Source organism: Alosa pseudoharengus, unplaced genomic scaffold (genome assembly GCF_046254945.1).
Source record: "Alosa pseudoharengus isolate Yale_2024_CS ecotype anadromous, Long Island Sound unplaced genomic scaffold, YU_APseudo_1.1 YU_APseudo_1.1_scf_10, whole genome shotgun sequence".
NCBI classification, from domain to species: Eukaryota; Metazoa; Chordata; class Actinopteri; order Clupeiformes; family Clupeidae; genus Alosa; species Alosa pseudoharengus.
Window position 1 is genome coordinate 9,517,867 of NW_027468565.1, and position 17,333 is coordinate 9,535,199.

At 41.2% G+C, this 17,333-nt stretch overlaps 1 protein-coding gene across 1 annotated transcript; it reads left to right on the forward strand.

The window, feature by feature from the left end:
- Window positions 1-959: 959 nt before the first annotated feature.
- slc17a6a (solute carrier family 17 member 6a) lies at window positions 960-14,202 on the forward strand. Its single transcript, XM_076300056.1, has 12 exons — window positions 960-1,045; window positions 2,724-2,979; window positions 3,313-3,431; window positions 4,436-4,550; window positions 5,650-5,737; window positions 5,896-5,982; window positions 8,002-8,144; window positions 8,845-8,994; window positions 12,655-12,787; window positions 12,922-13,032; window positions 13,333-13,460; window positions 13,843-14,202. The coding sequence occupies exons 1-12, from the start codon at window positions 960-962 to the stop codon at window positions 14,200-14,202; spliced, it is 1,776 nt and encodes a 591-aa protein (XP_076156171.1).
- The last annotated feature ends 3,131 nt before the right edge of the window (window positions 14,203-17,333 follow it).

A 17,333-nucleotide genomic window follows, 5' to 3' on the forward strand; every position in this document is an offset into this window, starting at 1 on the left:
TATTTAAGTTATTTTTCCACTGTGTAATGAATCATATTAACAGTAGCCTAGGCTAAAATTAACACATTGATTTGATTGACGATATGCTGGGATGTTTCAAACGGATTATATTTGAATGTTTTAAACCGTGGCATACATAACATATGGGAGGGTGGTTCTGTCTCGACTGCGAGAAACATTGGCTTGCATCGAAACCTAATTTCCATCGGAACTCACCCCTGGATAGCCTTGGTTGATCAGGTAGCTCGATCGCCATAGATCAAGTTAACCAGTGGTACAATGGTATTAATTCCAGACATGGACACTGGTATTTCCCGAAGACTAAATAGACATCTAAATATCTTACCATCTTCTGTCGTGCCCCTCCCACTCGTAGAAGCCTGTGCGAAGCAGACTTGGTATCTCCGGGAGCGACGATGTGGGAGTGCGCGTGTCCGAGAAAGGGAGAGCGCTGGAGCACCTGAACAACTGGGCGGACGCGCGCTTTCGCTGTCCACGGTTCTGAAAGCGCTCGAATAGCAGGAGTCTGGGATAGGCTACATTTTTATCGCTCAAAACCAAACCTGAAATGGTAAATCTTATGTCACCTGAGTGTTCACCTTTTGTGTGTTAATCTCGGATATTTTCTATCTGGCGTGTGAACAAAGTCTTCCAGTCTGCTCGGTTCTTTCTCCCACATGCAATTAGCATACGGAAAATGGATCTGCAAGGACCAGCATTCCACAAGGCAAAAACAGAAATGTTCGTGACTGTAAAATAATCTCTACCTCCAGTTGTGCATGCAGGCGTTTTTGCGCACATTTCATTCGCTCTCCAAGGATTACAACTCTCGCAACACGATCCACCGCGGAGAAAGAGACAAGCCATTTTATTCACACTCAAGCAATATGTTCGGACATCTTCCTCATCCAAACCAGGTTTTCTCTTTATAAGTACCAAACGGAGCGTCGACTTTGGACATGGATACCATGAAACAGCGAGTTTTTGCCCCCAGCAAAGAGGGGCTGAAAAATTTGGCCGGGAAGACCCTGGGGCAGCTCCAGAGGTATAAATCATTACTATAATTTTCCCCCCATTTCATACTGTTTGGTGTGACTGGTATTCCATTTTAATATCAGCCTACAACATTTAAAAACGTTAATATAATTTATACTGTTAAATTAATTACCCTACACAATTAACCTACACATTGATCGAAAATGTATCTCCCTGTAAGAATTCCACGCATGGAAAATAGAGTTCATAGCCTAAATAAGACCATCCTTATCCCTTACAGAAACAGGACAGATACTGTGGGCTACATTCACTTAATTCGTTGGTAAAAATGGTTGAAATATGCGGTGAGAAAAGATGAGATGAATCTCTTGGGATTTTTTTCCAGTAGTGGTTGTGGTTGTCGTAAATAATTAATGAATGAGACGGAATCGTGACATGAGGAGTAAGAATAACTATATTTCGTGATACATTGCATTGGTCTGTTTTATATGAGGTAATCTATAGGTTCCTGAAGAATCTGCATGAACCAAAAGATTATTTACTTTCTTTAGTAAATGGGAAGACAATGAAATGATAATGGATGCATGTAAGCCAGCTGTTCACAATAAAATATGTCATTTTTCAAGAATAAATAACCATTTTTCCTTTGTTTTAGCCAACCCATTGTTGACTCTTTTAGCGTTTTAGATTTTTTATTGAAAGGCTATAAAAGCAATAGCCTAGACACTGTAACTGGGATAATTATTTCTAAACATAAAAAGCATAGGCTAGCCTATAAGAAACGAAGCTCTTATTATTATTATTATTATTATTATTTGTTTTTACCAAAATAGCAAACGTTAACGAATTTATTTTTTAACAATTCGCCTTTTCCCATTTTGTTAAGCACACAGAGTGAGTGGCAGGAGAGCACACAGCTCACGAATCTCTACAGAGTGATTCACAACCTGACATACCTCCATTTCACTATGTGCCACTGTCTTTCGATGCGATGAGTAGACAGGCCTAAGCCAAACGAAATGTCGCTATTCTTTTGACATTTTCTTTGGTGGTGATTCATTTGTATATTCAGTTGTAGGCCTATACAATTTTTTGATTCTTTAATCAAAGACGTCTCATTGTTTGAGTGTTTAAAGTGACTACAAATGTGTAACCTCCGATGATGTGACTAACGCTATAAATTGTTTTTTAAACACTTTAAACACTTTAAACAGACACTTTAAAAGATGAATAGGTTGCTGCAGTGCAGTGTAGGCTAAGCTACGTATTCGTTGAGGAAGGAAAAGCGACCAAGCAAATAGGCTAGGATGTGCATTGCACTTTCCCTAATACATTTATTTCTGAAATTTTTTTATCTTAATAGTTCACATTAATGTAACGACAAATAACCTAATGCCTCAACATGCAAATAATCCACTTTAAATCCCTAGTTCTGACATTAAGTGCTATATAGATTTAAATCCAATTACTGTCAAACTATTCGTTAAATTTCACACCTGCCAACGGCAGTAGTCCAGTTAACTGTTTGTTACACCAAAACCGAGCAACAGCAGAACTTAAATCCCATCCGCCGGTAGCCTATTGTGGCCTAATCCAGCTGTTAATAGGGCTCTAGAATGGGCCGTAACCTGACATTTCCAGTTATTTGAAAAAAGTAGAAGTAGACATATAAATCAATGCCGTTAAATTCCTGGAGATCAAATTAATCCATGCCTTTGACCTGTCAGGGTGATGGAGAAGCGTCATGACACCGGAGAAGTTATCGAGCTGACGGAGGATGGAAGACCCAAGGAGGTCAAAGAGAAGAGAGCACCTCTGTGCGACTGCACGTGCTTCGGGCTTCCCCGCCGCTATATTATCGCCATCATGAGTGGCCTTGGCTTCTGCATCTCCTTCGGCATCCGCTGCAACCTGGGCGTGGCAATCGTGAGCATGGTCAACAACAGCACCATTCACCGGGATGGCAAGATTATTGTCACTGAGGTGCGTGATACGCCCCGCCCCTTAGCTCCGCCCAAACCACTCAGCTCATGAATTTCAGTTTATAATATTACACGTTACAGTCATACATAATTTTGTCATAGACAGTTTTGCATTTTATATTTTCTGATAAATTGTTTTAGGCCCTATCTATCTATCTATCTATCTATCTATCTATCTATCAAAATTGCCCATGTGGAAAATAAAATGAGCTAATTCAGAGTGAAACTGTCTTGTGCCTGTATTTATTCAGGCTATTTAGGGCTGCTCCTAGGCAAAGCTGTACTGATTTCATCTGTCAGCAGAGTGATTGTGATACGTTCTGGTTTCTGACAGAAAGCCAAATTTAACTGGGATCCGGAGACGGTGGGTATGATCCATGGCTCTTTCTTCTGGGGCTACATCGTCACGCAGATACCTGGAGGATACATCTCATCACGTCTGGCCGCCAACAGGTGACTGAGTGCGCTGCGCTCTAACAGAATAAGCTAATAAAACTGTTGCTGTATGAGCCCAAGCACGAATTTTAGTTTAACTGGTTCAGGGTTTAATTGTGATCCTGAGAACACAATGAGAGCTTCTAAATATAAAGAGACTGAGAAGGCCTGCTGTTTGAAACGTTCCGTTAACCTTTTTTGGGGTCTCGTCACTATGATCAACTTACCGATTTCCCTTATGCGCACTTGGCGCTGGGGTTGACTGGCAGTTGAGTGATGGAGTCGTGACACTAATGCCGGTGAAAGCGATAGCTGGTCGCACCAGAGGGGGCGTGGAGCTTGTCTTCACGTGTTAATGAGGTCCCATGGGAGAAGCGTGTCTAATCTTGGAAAGGGAGCAATTTGGTATAGCCTAACCCCTTTGCTTAATTTATTTTATTTTATTTTATTTTAGTTTATTTTAGTTTACCTTTACCTGATTTTTGTGTCAGTGTTGCCATCCATATGCGTTTAGTCTAAAGACCTGTAGCCTAAATAATCCAAATGAATGTAAAAATGTGAGTGACCATATACGGCTATTTATACAGTAATGATAATAGTCTACTAATTCGTTTTGAAAAAAATAATAATAATGGTAGACCTATTCCGGTCTCATCGTCTAGCCTTTAAAAACAACCCCAGCTCATCTATAATCTAGGCTACCACGTTAAATGATTCCCCTTGAGATTTTGCCTGTTTAAAATTCGGTTTCACGGCAGGTCTCTGAATTTCTTTCTCACTGAGCTGGCTTGCTCAACCCTATGATACGACCTGACAAAAATATGAATGAAATGCACAACAGAAACAAAACAGTCCTATTTCTGGAGTCTACAATTTCCAGTGGATAAAATATGTGGCTTTATCTATGTAGCCTAGCAGACATTTAACATTGAATTATAATACAGTGAATGAATATTGATCGATATATCGTTTTAACATTGTACCCTCTACTTTAATTTGATTTCCTCTGACTTAATTTACAGAGTCTTTGGGGCCGCTATTTTTCTCACGTCAACACTAAATATGTTCATTCCATCTGCGGCTCGTGTGCACTATGGGTGCGTCATCTTCGTGAGAATACTCCAGGGATTGGTGGAGGTAAACTGAAAGATTAATATATTCTTCACTGCAGTCTCGTTAGTTTCACTATGTAGGCTATCACTATCTGTTGTGTATAGAAAATCGGATGATTTTTGCCGTAATTCTGAAAAACATTTGCCTAATCAGTCATTGACTTGAGATAGCCTTTTATTTCTTTGTAGGCTACCCTATTCATTGCCGTTGTGTTCCGAGTACGTCAATGTATGCTATGGTTTGGCGGGATGAAGCTATACTTCAAAAGGAGATATCATGTTGAATATTTCATGGTTAGCCCCTGTTGAATGTTAATGCGTCAGAATATGAATTCTAATTACAATGGAAAAGCATCAGCCACAATATCATTGCTGGCACAGACACATAGTACTCAGATCTGCAGTTAGCAGTCACAAAGTACAGGAAATGCATCACACCTAGGCACTAAGCACTGTTATAGGGGAGAGAGGAGAGAGAGGCGAGGGGGGGCGCGTAAAGGGTTAGAAATTAAGAGCAAGGTTATATCAACCTCTTGCAGTATTCAAGCAAGGCCCAACAACAAGAGGGGAGGACGGAGAATGGTAGACAGAGAGGGGGAAGGAGCATATGAAGGACAAGGACATTCATTCCTTTGTTGTTTTGTACACAACATTTGTTCAAATCCAGGAAGTCTCAGGGCACATCTGAGGAAGAGATTGATTTTAAGGGAAGAAACAGGGCAACCCAGTCTCCATGAATATCATCTTAATACTGCAAATTAAACATTAGCTGTTCAGACCTGCTCCCCGACAAGCCCCAGCTATTTGGTCCTATCAAAGGCTGATTGTGTGCCAATTAGCGACTAATGAAGATTTAATGGGAACATTACTGTTTAGGTAGCTGAGCAGACAGCCAGCTTGAATTTCTCTGAATCAGGGAGTCACATTAATCCCTGCCACACAGGAGACTCTGGAGATTACTAGTTTGGTTTTGTGATAACATGCAATTTTCCTCTGAGGACCAGCAGTGGAAATTGCACCTATCTGGTGTTGTGTGCTCCTGACTTAACTGAATTAGTGTTCCCTATTGTGAATTCATGGTGGCTTGGTATAGTTACACCATGGTAACCGTGTTTTAATTTCAGGGTGTGACTTACCCCGCATGTCATGGGATCTGGAGTAAGTGGGCTCCACCTTTGGAGAGGAGTCGCCTGGCAACCACCTCTTTCTGTGGTATGTAAAGACTTAAATATCCAAACAGACTCTGAAAATAGTGGTTATAAACAATATGTGCATTCATTGCCTTAAGCACAAATATGATGTATTACCAGAAATTCAGGAAAAAATGTAACCTAGAAGTCTCTTCTCTTGTCTTCCATGTCCTTCCTCAGGTTCCTATGCTGGAGCAGTGATAGCCATGCCCCTGGCTGGGATCTTGGTGCAGTACTCAGGCTGGTCTTCTGTCTTCTACATTTATAGTGAGTTCTTGATAAATGAACTGGATAGTATTTTGCCCCCTTTATTAAAGGATGAGGGCTGGATTATGGATGATTGACAAACTATATTTGTGTGGCGAATCTGTGTAGACATTATTGAAACAATACTGATGTGATTATGAAATCCCAAAGTCATCATATGAACAAGATATTAAGTCATTCAAACCTTTCCGTCTCTGAGTCAGGAGTTTAGTTTAATTGTGGCAGTCGTATTTTCCCACCTGACTTAAAAGGCATGAATATATGCTATAGATGCTATGCTTTCTTATGGCTGAGTCTGGGGGTAGCATGCACAATGAGAAGAGCAGAGGTCCAAGCAGTGATCCTTGTGGCACTCTGCATTGTATCTTTGGATGGTAGTGAGATTTGTCACATGTTTGTTAAACATTCACATGCATAATCTGAGCAACATTGGAGGTGTCATGTTATGTGCTCCTGTTCACATTTACCAGGCGTTCAAGCCTTTGTAGCAGTTAATGATAGAAATTGGTGTTGAAGGCTGATCTGAGGTCTGTTGTTGGGCAGTATTTGTACTATAATCTGAGATATTTCAAAATGCTTTCCAACTACATTTCCATTTCCATTTATACATATATCTGCTATTGCAAGATTACTGAGGTTAGGGTTGAGTTCTAATAGAATACAGATGAGAATATTTGTCTTAAATCTTAAACATTGGTAGAGTATTCTTACGCTTTGTGGTTATTGGTTCCATTTATGTGTTTTATGTTTATATTTGTGGTTCTTAGCAGATGCTTTTGTCCAAAGCGACATCTTTACATTGTTACAAAACTGCAATTAACGGAGATTAGCCTGGGAAAACCCAGACTAACCTGATAGCAAACAGGTTTTTTTGCTCTGCAAATCAGTCTGGTAAGGAGCCCATTGACATCCATTTCCGCATCACCAAAAAAAACAGGAACATGTTATGTCTTTGGAATTGAGTAAAACGCTGCATTTAAAACCTTAATTTACAAGAAAGATGTGTTTGCTACACTTCCGAAACGATTTGGTTAGAGTTTAATGCACCAATTTATGGTTATGTCCCTGGAAGTCATAAAACGGCAAGTTCGGCGTCAATGGGATCCTTTCCAGACGGACATGCAAAGCAAATTCAAATTTGCTAACAGGTTTGTCTGGGTTCACCAGGCTAGACTGAGATAACTTAGATTCTTAAATCAGGGAATTAAGTTCAGAGAGAGGAGAATATAACATATTTTACAGTAAGATCATAGCTCACCTGCTGGTAGTTTCTCAGGCACAGTAGCTCTACTTTAGCTTGAGATCTGTTACAACTTCAGCTGCTCTGACAATCTTTCTAAACCTTTCTAATCAGGAGAGAATGCATTTGTTTTGAACAAGTTCTCTGTAGAGCTTTCCACATTTTAAGTTATACAGGAGGACTTTTTCCTGAGAGTCTATAGCTGCTTTCAGATATAGGTGTAAGTCCCTATGTTCAGCGGTGGTTGGGTATTATATCTGAACAACATAACTAGACATTTGGAACTCCGAACTTAGCCGGCTCTTACACTACTCCTCTCCTAGTATTTCGGACGGACATTATGTAAATGAGCTCATGACTGAATGAATCGAAGAACATGGTGAGATTCTGTTTATTTACGTGTTCAACCACGTTCAACCACGCGGAGATTCTGTTCATGTGCGTCGGTGTCATTCACACATAATGTCTGCATGTAAGCTAAGCATTATATCTGAATCACCCGAAGGGTCGGACATCCGTTTGACAAAGATCCGCAAATAGTGCGGAGGACATGTCTGAAAACAGTTATTGTAAACCATTTCTGTGTGTGTGTGTGTGTGTGTGTGTGTGTGTGTGTGTGTGTGTGTGTGTGTGTGTGTGTGTGTGTGTGTGTGTGTGTGTGTGTGTGTGTGTGTGTGTGTGTGTGTGTGTGTGTGTGTGTGTGTGTGTGTGTGTGTGTGTGTGTGTGTGTGTGTGTGTGTGTGTGTGTGTGTGTGTGTGTGTGTGTTTTACTCCTGCAGGTAGTTTTGGCATTGTGTGGTACATGTTCTGGATCCTGGTATCATATGAGAGCCCAGCTGACCACCCTACTATCACTGCTGAGGAGCGGGCCTACATCGAGGAGAGCATTGGCGAGAGCGCCATGTTAATGGGGCCGGCTGATGTGAGATTGCACCTCTGTTTTATCTTTTGGTAACACTTTACTTGGATAGTTCGCCCATAGAGATTTAACAGATCATCTGTTGAGATTCATCTTCAGTATGTAAAATTGTTGTTGAACAATTACTGAACATCACCCTAATCAAATTCAAACCTTTACCTTAACTGTAACCATACATTTAGTTAACAGAGTGTCAATTGATAGTTTGTTGATAATCAGAGCATCTGTAGATAGTCTGTGGGTGGACTCTCCAAGTAAAGTGTGACCCATTTAACAGAAGGAAACATAGACATTTACTTATATGATTCATGCCATCTTGGTCTAATAACTTCACTAGATTTTAAAATAAGAAGAATATGTGGGTGGTGTGGGTTGATGTAAAACAGCCAGTGGCTTAAAGATACAGTCTGTATCTTTGATTTTTGTCGATGGCCAATCAAATGATACCCTTTTTGTACTCCTGTCCTGAAGCAACCTGTTGATTAGCTAGGATTCCTATTCAGCCTATAGAACCAGGACTGTGTATAAAGAGTTATTTGAGCACAAACACACAGAACAGATAGCCGGTAGATCAGGAGGAGCAATTTGCTAAATTTGAAAGTGTATTGGATCAAAATGGATGGCACAGGGTATAATGAATATGAATGCATTATGAATAAATGTGATGTCACTCAGCATCACACCTTTTTTTATTCGTCTGTAGAAATTTAAGACTCCCTGGAGGAAGTTCTTCACCTCCATGCCCGTCTATGCAATCATCGTGGCCAACTTCTGCCGCAGCTGGACCTTCTATCTGCTGCTCATCAGTCAGCCGGCGTACTTCGAGGAGGTGTTTGGCTTTGAGATCAGCAAGGTGAGATGTCTCTCTGTGGTCTTTTGCTCGACTTCAGTGGCTTCTGCCTCAGTATTCAATAGTTATTGGCTAAGGCGGTCTTGACCATAGCCAATGACATTCTTCTGTGGTCCTTAAGCTCTGAGAAAAATAAAAAGAAGGAGATGTCCATTGATAACATGTAGAGTATGTGTTGTTCCCCCTTAATGATTTGGTGTATCCAACAAACAAACTAGCAAATTAATCACCCCTTTAATTCTTAATTTGACAACACATAATTTTCCCTCAGAGTAAAGATACACATAGGGCAAAACCCCAAACACTGCTGTTCTTGTCCTGAATGTTGATATAGGAATATGTCAAACAATATTGAATATGTCAAACAATAACTGCCAAAATACCCAATATCTTGAAAACAGAAATGTTGCGCAAGCCAAAATCTGTGGGCACAATTACAGTGGGGGCATGAGGTACGTACTTTACAAAATTGGGCAAATTTAAAGACTTTGGGAGGAATATTTTAAAAATTAAAAGATCGAGATCCACTTAGGTTCAATGGGCACAATGCAACTGCTTCATATACAATCAACACTGTAACTACTACGGTGACATAATGTGCTAATTTTCTTGTTGGATGTCCATGGACTGCCAGATCACTAAAGGCTCAATGGACAACTTGTATATCTGTCAACCATTGCAATGTTTGTGTTAATCTTGAGGATGTGTTACACCGAACATGGCTGTGCAAGGCAATCTGCTAACACCAGTCCTGATTGAATCAATGGCATCAATGACTGCTGCGACTGTGTCATGGCCTTCATCTAACAGTCCCATATCAGATTGCGTCTACTTCTTCGGACGTTTCATAAGGATTGGTCAGGGGCAGAGGGCCGCAAATAAATCCCGACACTGTTATTGATTGTTGGCCACTACGACGGCGAGGACGGTCGGTGGAATGAATTGGAGGAGCATGATTGCTATGTTTCAAACAGAAGATTGATGCGTTGGGGAGTAGCCAAGCCGAGGCCACAGTGGATAGACAGGTCAGAAAGGGATGGAGTGAGCTGATTACTCGCAGAGTTATAGCTGTAGCACAAATTAGGCCTGAAATCCTCATGCTGAAAAGTCCATTTCTCCCCTCCCCTTTTGTGTGGCATCGAAAGATGGCCCTGGGGACAAAGGACCCCCTCAACCTGTCTGTTGAGCATGACAGTGACATAAGTCTGCCACTGAACATGCTCCTCTGTCTAGTGGGTGGCAGTCATTGTTAGGCTGGGTGAACCCAGCCTTGTTCATGATCGCCAGCATCCTGCTCATGGTCCGTTTCTCTGCAGTTGTTGTGATTGACTTTGCAGTTTGTGAGTGACTCCAGCTCAATGCCAACAACAGAGCCAGCTTTCCTTACCAGCCTGTTCAGTCGCCCAGCATCCCTCTTCTTAAGCACCTCCCCAGCACACCATAGCACAAAAGAGGACACTGGCAATGACAGACTGGTAAAGCATCCAGAGGAACCAGTTTATTGTCCATGTGTATCCCCAGGTACTTTTATGTGCTGACCACCTCCACATTGACCTCTTCAATGGAGACTGGCAGCATAGGTGGCTTAGATCTCCTGAAATTCACCACCATCTCCTTGGTCTTTGTTGCGTTCAGCTGCAGATGGTTGAGCCTGCGCCATTGCATCCAAGTTATCCACCAGGTTCCTGTACTTGTCTTCCTGTCCATCCCTGACACACCCCACAATTGCAGTGTCGTCCGAAAACTTCTGCATGTGGCATGACTCAGAGTTATAGCTGAAGTCACACGTGTACACGGTGAACAGGAACGAGCAGGAACAGTGAAAGCACAGTCCCCTGAGGCGCCCTGGTGCTGCTGATCACAATCTCTGAGAAGCAGTCCTTCAGCCTGACGAACTGTGGTCTCTCCGTCAGGTAGTCTGTGATCCAGGATACCAGGTGAGCATCAACCCCCATCTGCACAAGCTTGTCTCTCAATCTGACAGGCTGAATGGTATTCAAGGTGCTGGAGAAATCAAAGAACATGATTCTCACAGCACTTTTCCCCTTGTCCAGATGAGATTGCGTTCAGTGCAGTAGGTTAGGTATATGATGTGTATATGATCTACAGTATGATGATTAAGATATATGATCCCCAGGCTATCAGGATTCTAAATGAGGATTATAGCAGGAGCAGCAGCATAGACTAAACACTTTGCACTTTGGACTTTCTTGCTTTATTCTTCTTTTATATATCCTTTGCACAGTCTTGGAGTCAGTGGAACAAGCATTTCACTGCATTTATAGGCTACCTGTAATGTATGTGACAAATAAACATTTGATTTGATTTGATTGATTTGATGGCATGCTCCATGCCCACCTTCTCCTGGTATGCAAACTGGTGGAGGTCGAGTGAGTGGCGGACCTGGGGAGCAGTCGCTCCATGGTCTTCATCATGTGTGATGTTAGAGCGACTGGCCTAAAGTCATTTAGCTCACTGGGATGTGGCTTCTTTGGAACTGGTTTGAGACATGATGTCTTCCACAGTGCTGGTACCTTTCCCAGTCGGAGGCTCAGGTTGAAGACATGCTGCAGAGGCTCCCCCAGTTCCACAGCACAGGCTTTGAGCAGTATAGGACACACTCGGTCTGGGCCGGCTGCTTTCCTGAGGCGAAATCTACTCAGCCTTCCTCTGACCTGATTCACCGTGATGATGATAGTATTTTGGAGGATTGATTGAAGAGATGCTTAAGATGTATTTAAGCAATAATATTACTCAAACAAAGAAAAGACTAGAAACACTTACAGCAAGTGCAAAATAACCATAATAAGCAGAAAACAAATGGCAAATGAATAATACCCTAGAGAGGTGGTGGGTTATTGGATGGAATAATTATGTGAACAATAAAAGTTGTATTGTGGGTAAGCAAACAACACAGACAATTCCCTAGAATTACTAGTGCTATGAATTCTAACCCATTACCACCAACGTGTGCAGAGATGAATTCGACTGCACTGTTTATCTTCCTACTGCACATATTCTGCTCGTACTAGACTTCATATGCCCTCAGGTTTAAAGATGACACAATTCAGGAAGATGTATGGTGTTTTTTTAGTCACATCATGATTTGATATAAACCACTGACAGAGATTTCCACAGATTACACCTGACAGCTGGTGTACACACCATCTCCTTTGCAATACTATATGCCTCTTGAGTCTGAATATTTAAAATGTATAGGTAGACATACTGTATCAAACATTTCCATCCTTAGAAACCTCCTGAATACACAAATACACCTGTAAGTTTTTTCTTCTGTAATGTATCAGGGATATGCCATGTGACCAGCACTGCTGGCAGAAAAGGCTCTGGTCATTTGCCAGCCATTAGTATATTGCCATTTTACTATTTTCTCCTTGGGGCCTTTCCCATTCCTGTGCAGTGCTGGGAGCATGTTGTCATAAAAAACATGATTGTTATGTTTGGTCAGACTCAAATATTGTGGATAAGAGAAATGGGTAGAATATCTGCACTTCGCAGTTCACAACCTAGACTCTATATTACAAAACACAGTCAGATCATCTTGTCCCCTGGTTTTACAGTGCAATCCATTTTTGGCCCTCCTTTCTCAGTCTATACTGTTACTGTATACAAACTCACCTCTTCCTCCCTTTCTGCGTTCAGGTGGGTATGATCTCGGCTTTGCCTCACCTGGTGATGACCATCATCGTGCCGATCGGAGGACAACTGGCTGACTTCCTGCGCAGCAAGAAGATCATGTCCACCACAAACGTCAGGAAGATCATGAACTGTGGAGGTGAGAGGAAGTCAGAGTAGAGATTTATGAAAATTATCCACAAGAGCCTACGGCCTAACCAGTATTTAGCTGTTGATAAAGCCCAAGATTACAGGTTGTTGGTCACAGATGACAGCTTCTCTACCCCCCTGCAGGCTTTGGAATGGAGGCCACTCTACTGCTTGTCGTGGGCTGGTCCCACAGTAAACCTGTGGCCATCTCCTTTCTGGTGCTGGCTGTTGGCTTCAGTGGTTTTGCCATATCAGGTAAGAGAAAGTGGAGCATGCTGGGTAAATTGGATAGAGATGGTCAAACAACCTCAGCATCCCAAATTGGATGAGATGATGGGGACTTGAAGAAAACTTGAAGTGAAGATTATTATAATGTATAGGAAGGGACAGGATGCTACAACAAGAAGTAAAATAATTAATTGTATGGTGCTATTCAACTAAAAATGAATTTAATGCAGGTTCACTTTGGTATAATCATATTGACCTGACTTCCACTTACTATTCAAATGCTTTCAGGTAATGTAACCCACTGGTTTAACTGTCCTCATCCCTTAGGGTTTAACGTGAACCACCTAGACATCGCGCCAAGGTATGCCAGTATCCTTATGGGCATCTCAAATGGTGTGGGCACCCTCTCAGGCATGGTTTGCCCCCTCATCGTCGGTGCCATGACCAAAAATAAGGTGCGTAATGCTCTCCTTCGCATCCCTCTTTTGTTTCACCTGTCTGTCTCACACTATCTCTGTCTCACACTATCTCTGTCTCACACTATCTCTGTCTCACACTGTCTCACTCATCTGTCGCCACAATCATTGCTTAAAATGTAGTATATGCTCGTAACATTTGAGCAATTTATTAATTTAAATATGATATGAATTTGTATGATCACTATGCTTAACTTACAATGCAAATACACAACACACAAATGCTTGCTTATTTTGTAGTACACTAGCATGTGGGGAATTTTTACTTTCACAAATACATTCGCACCACACTATCTACATGGAGGTAGCTAATTGCTTTGTACATTTTTGGTGCGTGTGTTCTTCCCCCTTCCCTCTTTAGACCCGTGAGGAGTGGCAGTATGTCTTCCTGATCGCGTCCCTCGTGCACTACGGGGGCGTGATCTTCTACGGGATCTTCGCGTCCGGTGAGAAGCAGCCGTGGGCCGACCCCGAGGAGACTAGCGAGGAGAAGTGCGGCTTCATCGACGAGGACGAGTTGGCCGAGGAGACAGGTGACATCACGCTATCCCACATGCCCATGGGAGCGCAGGGCATGGCAGCAGGCGGTGCAGCTAAGTCCTACGGGGCCACTACGCAGGTCAACACCGGCTGGGCCCAGAGTTGGGACAAGACTGAAGAGTACATCCAGGAAGGAGCTCCGCAGGCCTATGGCGCAGGCCAGGACCAGGACTACTCTTAGAGCACAAGTACAAATACAGAGGAAATACAGAGGGCAGTCACACAAATAACACACAGTATTAGACATGCACATACATATTCCCCAGATGAATCGCTCGTAGAGGGGAGAGAGAGAGAGAGAGAAAAAAAATTGTAGGCCTATAATTTGAAATAGATATAAAACATATCAAATAGATATTACAATAGATATATTTAAAAACATGTAATTAAGTAATAAACAATACTAAATATAAAGATCATATAAAGAACAAAAAGTATACCAGACACAAACTTTAAAGATTACTGATAATGTAAATAATTCATAGAAGTGCTATAAAACATTCCTTGCAAAGAAACACAGAAACATAGTCCTGCACAGAAATGCAACACTCTATACAATCAGAGGTGATATAAACTTAGAGGTTTTTGTTTAATTTATGGATTTACTTTGCCAATGGATAATAGCCAATACCAGAGCTAATACACCTCTTCTTATAGAAATAGAGAGAGAGAGAGAGAGCGAGAAAGAGATGGAGAGAGAAAGTGAGGAGGGAGTGGAAGAGTCCTGGGCTGGACTTTGTATATTCTGGTTGAGACAAGTTGTGCTACTCCATAGAGATAAAGAAAGAGAAGGGCCACAGCAAGGCATTTAAATAATACATATAGTTTAAACGAAATGAGTGTTCTTTAATAGAAAATCTATTTAACAGAGAAAATCTATTGTGGTTTGCGCAATCAAAATTACATATTAAACCTGTTATACTGTATATCTCAATTTAAGATATAATATGTACTATGAATAAGGTCCTAAATGTAAAGTTATATTTTAACTTTTTTGGTGCAAACTTGTTTAAATTGTGATACATTTCTCATTCCATCCATGTAGTTTTCTTCTAAATGGAAACTACAAAATAAATTTTACCGTGATGGTCTTCAATAGGCCTTTTAACCATCTAGTACTGTAGTAGGATAAGACTTAGTGACACGCACTCATTTCAGAAAGCCGTCTTCATCTGTCCCAGATAGTAGATTCTTTGTATGCTGTGTTTTGCACTACAAGACAAAAGACCAAATTTCACACCAAGATCAGTGATAATGATCGAAATCATGATCTCACTCCCAACCTGATTTCTCATGGAATTAACTGTTAAATTTGGCAACCACTTCCACACATCTAGTGTTTAGACGTTAAGATGGGCTTCTCTAAGAAGTCTGTGTCAGAGAGTCCTTTCTGTAATGAGTGCCATGTGTGTATCATCTGTACTGTATGTCTGAGTCATCAGTATTTTCCATCTGTAACACTGTTTTTAAAGATACTTTGAATGCACTGATGAATATTCTATAGACAACAAATCATTGAAAACAAAAAAAGACAAATATCTGATTTGTAAAAGTTGTGTTTTTACATGCATATTTACTGTTTGTGTGAGACTGTCGTGATGTGGGGCTGGTGATTGTTGTGCTTCTTGTTATCCTAACTAAGGCCATTCTTTTTGCCATGGACCGAGTCTTGTGGGCATGAAGTGCAGTTAAGTTTGTTGTGTCTTCAGTTGGAGGTCTGACTAGCGTTACAAGAAAAAGCACATCTCTTTAGAGAGAGAGAAACTAAAAAGTTTCAAGAGTCTCTTGCCAAAATCTCAGACAGGTGTCCATTGGGATTGGTTTATTGTTTTTTTTTTTTTAAACGAATGTAACAGTGATGGACTTATGCCATTTAGAATTTTTCTGGGTTTACATCTAACTATCCTTCACTGAGACCTCACTGAGCATGACACCAGTTTCCCATCGATGTATGTCTGCAGTGGTTGGCAAATCTTTGCTTGTTTGGGAAGCTTATTTTTCATACGAGATGCAATAAATCTATAACTATGGTTGCTGGTCTATTGTTGTGTAACATGGTGATGGCAGTCACAGTAATTGTTTTGAAGTCATGTGATTTAAAAAAAAAAATCTTCTGGGGTCTACAACTTGTGCTGCTTGATATCCAGGGAGATCATTGCATTGTCCCAGTGGGGAACTCTGAGCCATGAATGTGGGCATTTTTTTCTCTTGACGGGTGGTGGTGGGTGTGTGTTGGGTGGGTTTGGGTAGGGGGGTAACTTGACTCTTGATGTTGGAAAATCGGCTGATGTTTTTGTACATTTATTGCTCCTCTGTGGAGAATGTGGAACCATAGAATCACTAAAATCTTCATAATTGATTTCAGTCTGACTGAGATCGCTGTGCTGTGATTGTACATCTTTCCTTATGTCTGTATTCAGATCTGCACAGATATTTGATTTGATCTAAATGATACATTCCTGGTTTATTGCCTCAGCTTGAAAAAAAAGTAGTGTATTACTGATCAGCACAAGTTATTGATATTGTGTCAAATGAAGAGGTTTGTTAATGTCAGAAAGTGTTCTACTGTATAAATGCTCAAACTATCATTTTATATATAAAAAGAATGCAAACCAGCACAGTCACCCGATGCCTCATCATTGTTCTTGGTATTGATTGATCAAATCATTAATATATGATTTATTATGAAAATCCTTATTTTGTTATGTACCTTGAGTTCATATTATAGGTAAAGGTGACACCACACCACATCAACACAGCTGTAAATGAATCCTGCTCTCAGAGAAATAATGATGTAAAAGACCTGGATGAAAAAGACAGAAATGGCAACCACAATGCCCACAGGAAACAGATCGCACATCAGGAAAGGGCAGATTCTCACATCACACAGCAAAACAGCACGGCTTTGCGCATCCCACAACACAGAGCAATCTCACTTCACAAGGAACCAACACAGACGCAACAAAGCACACTCACACATGGGAGACTTATCGGCAACTGAATGACCAACCATGGACCCGCTTTGCCATGAACAAATAGCTTTTTCACGATGTGATGTCCAGACACCAAGCCTAAATGAAAGGAGCTACACTTAAATACAACACTGTTTACAGTACATAGGCTTCCTCTATTACCCTATCATATATAATTGTGTTCTCACCTTTGCTGATGAGTCCTCTTTGTGCTCTCCTCCCTCTTCTTTTCCTAGTTCCTCTCAGTCTCATTAGGAAATCAATGGTCAAGTCTCCTGGGCATCAAGCTCTGTTATACTGTAGCTAGAGCAGTACCACATCTCACACAGTTCTCTCTCAC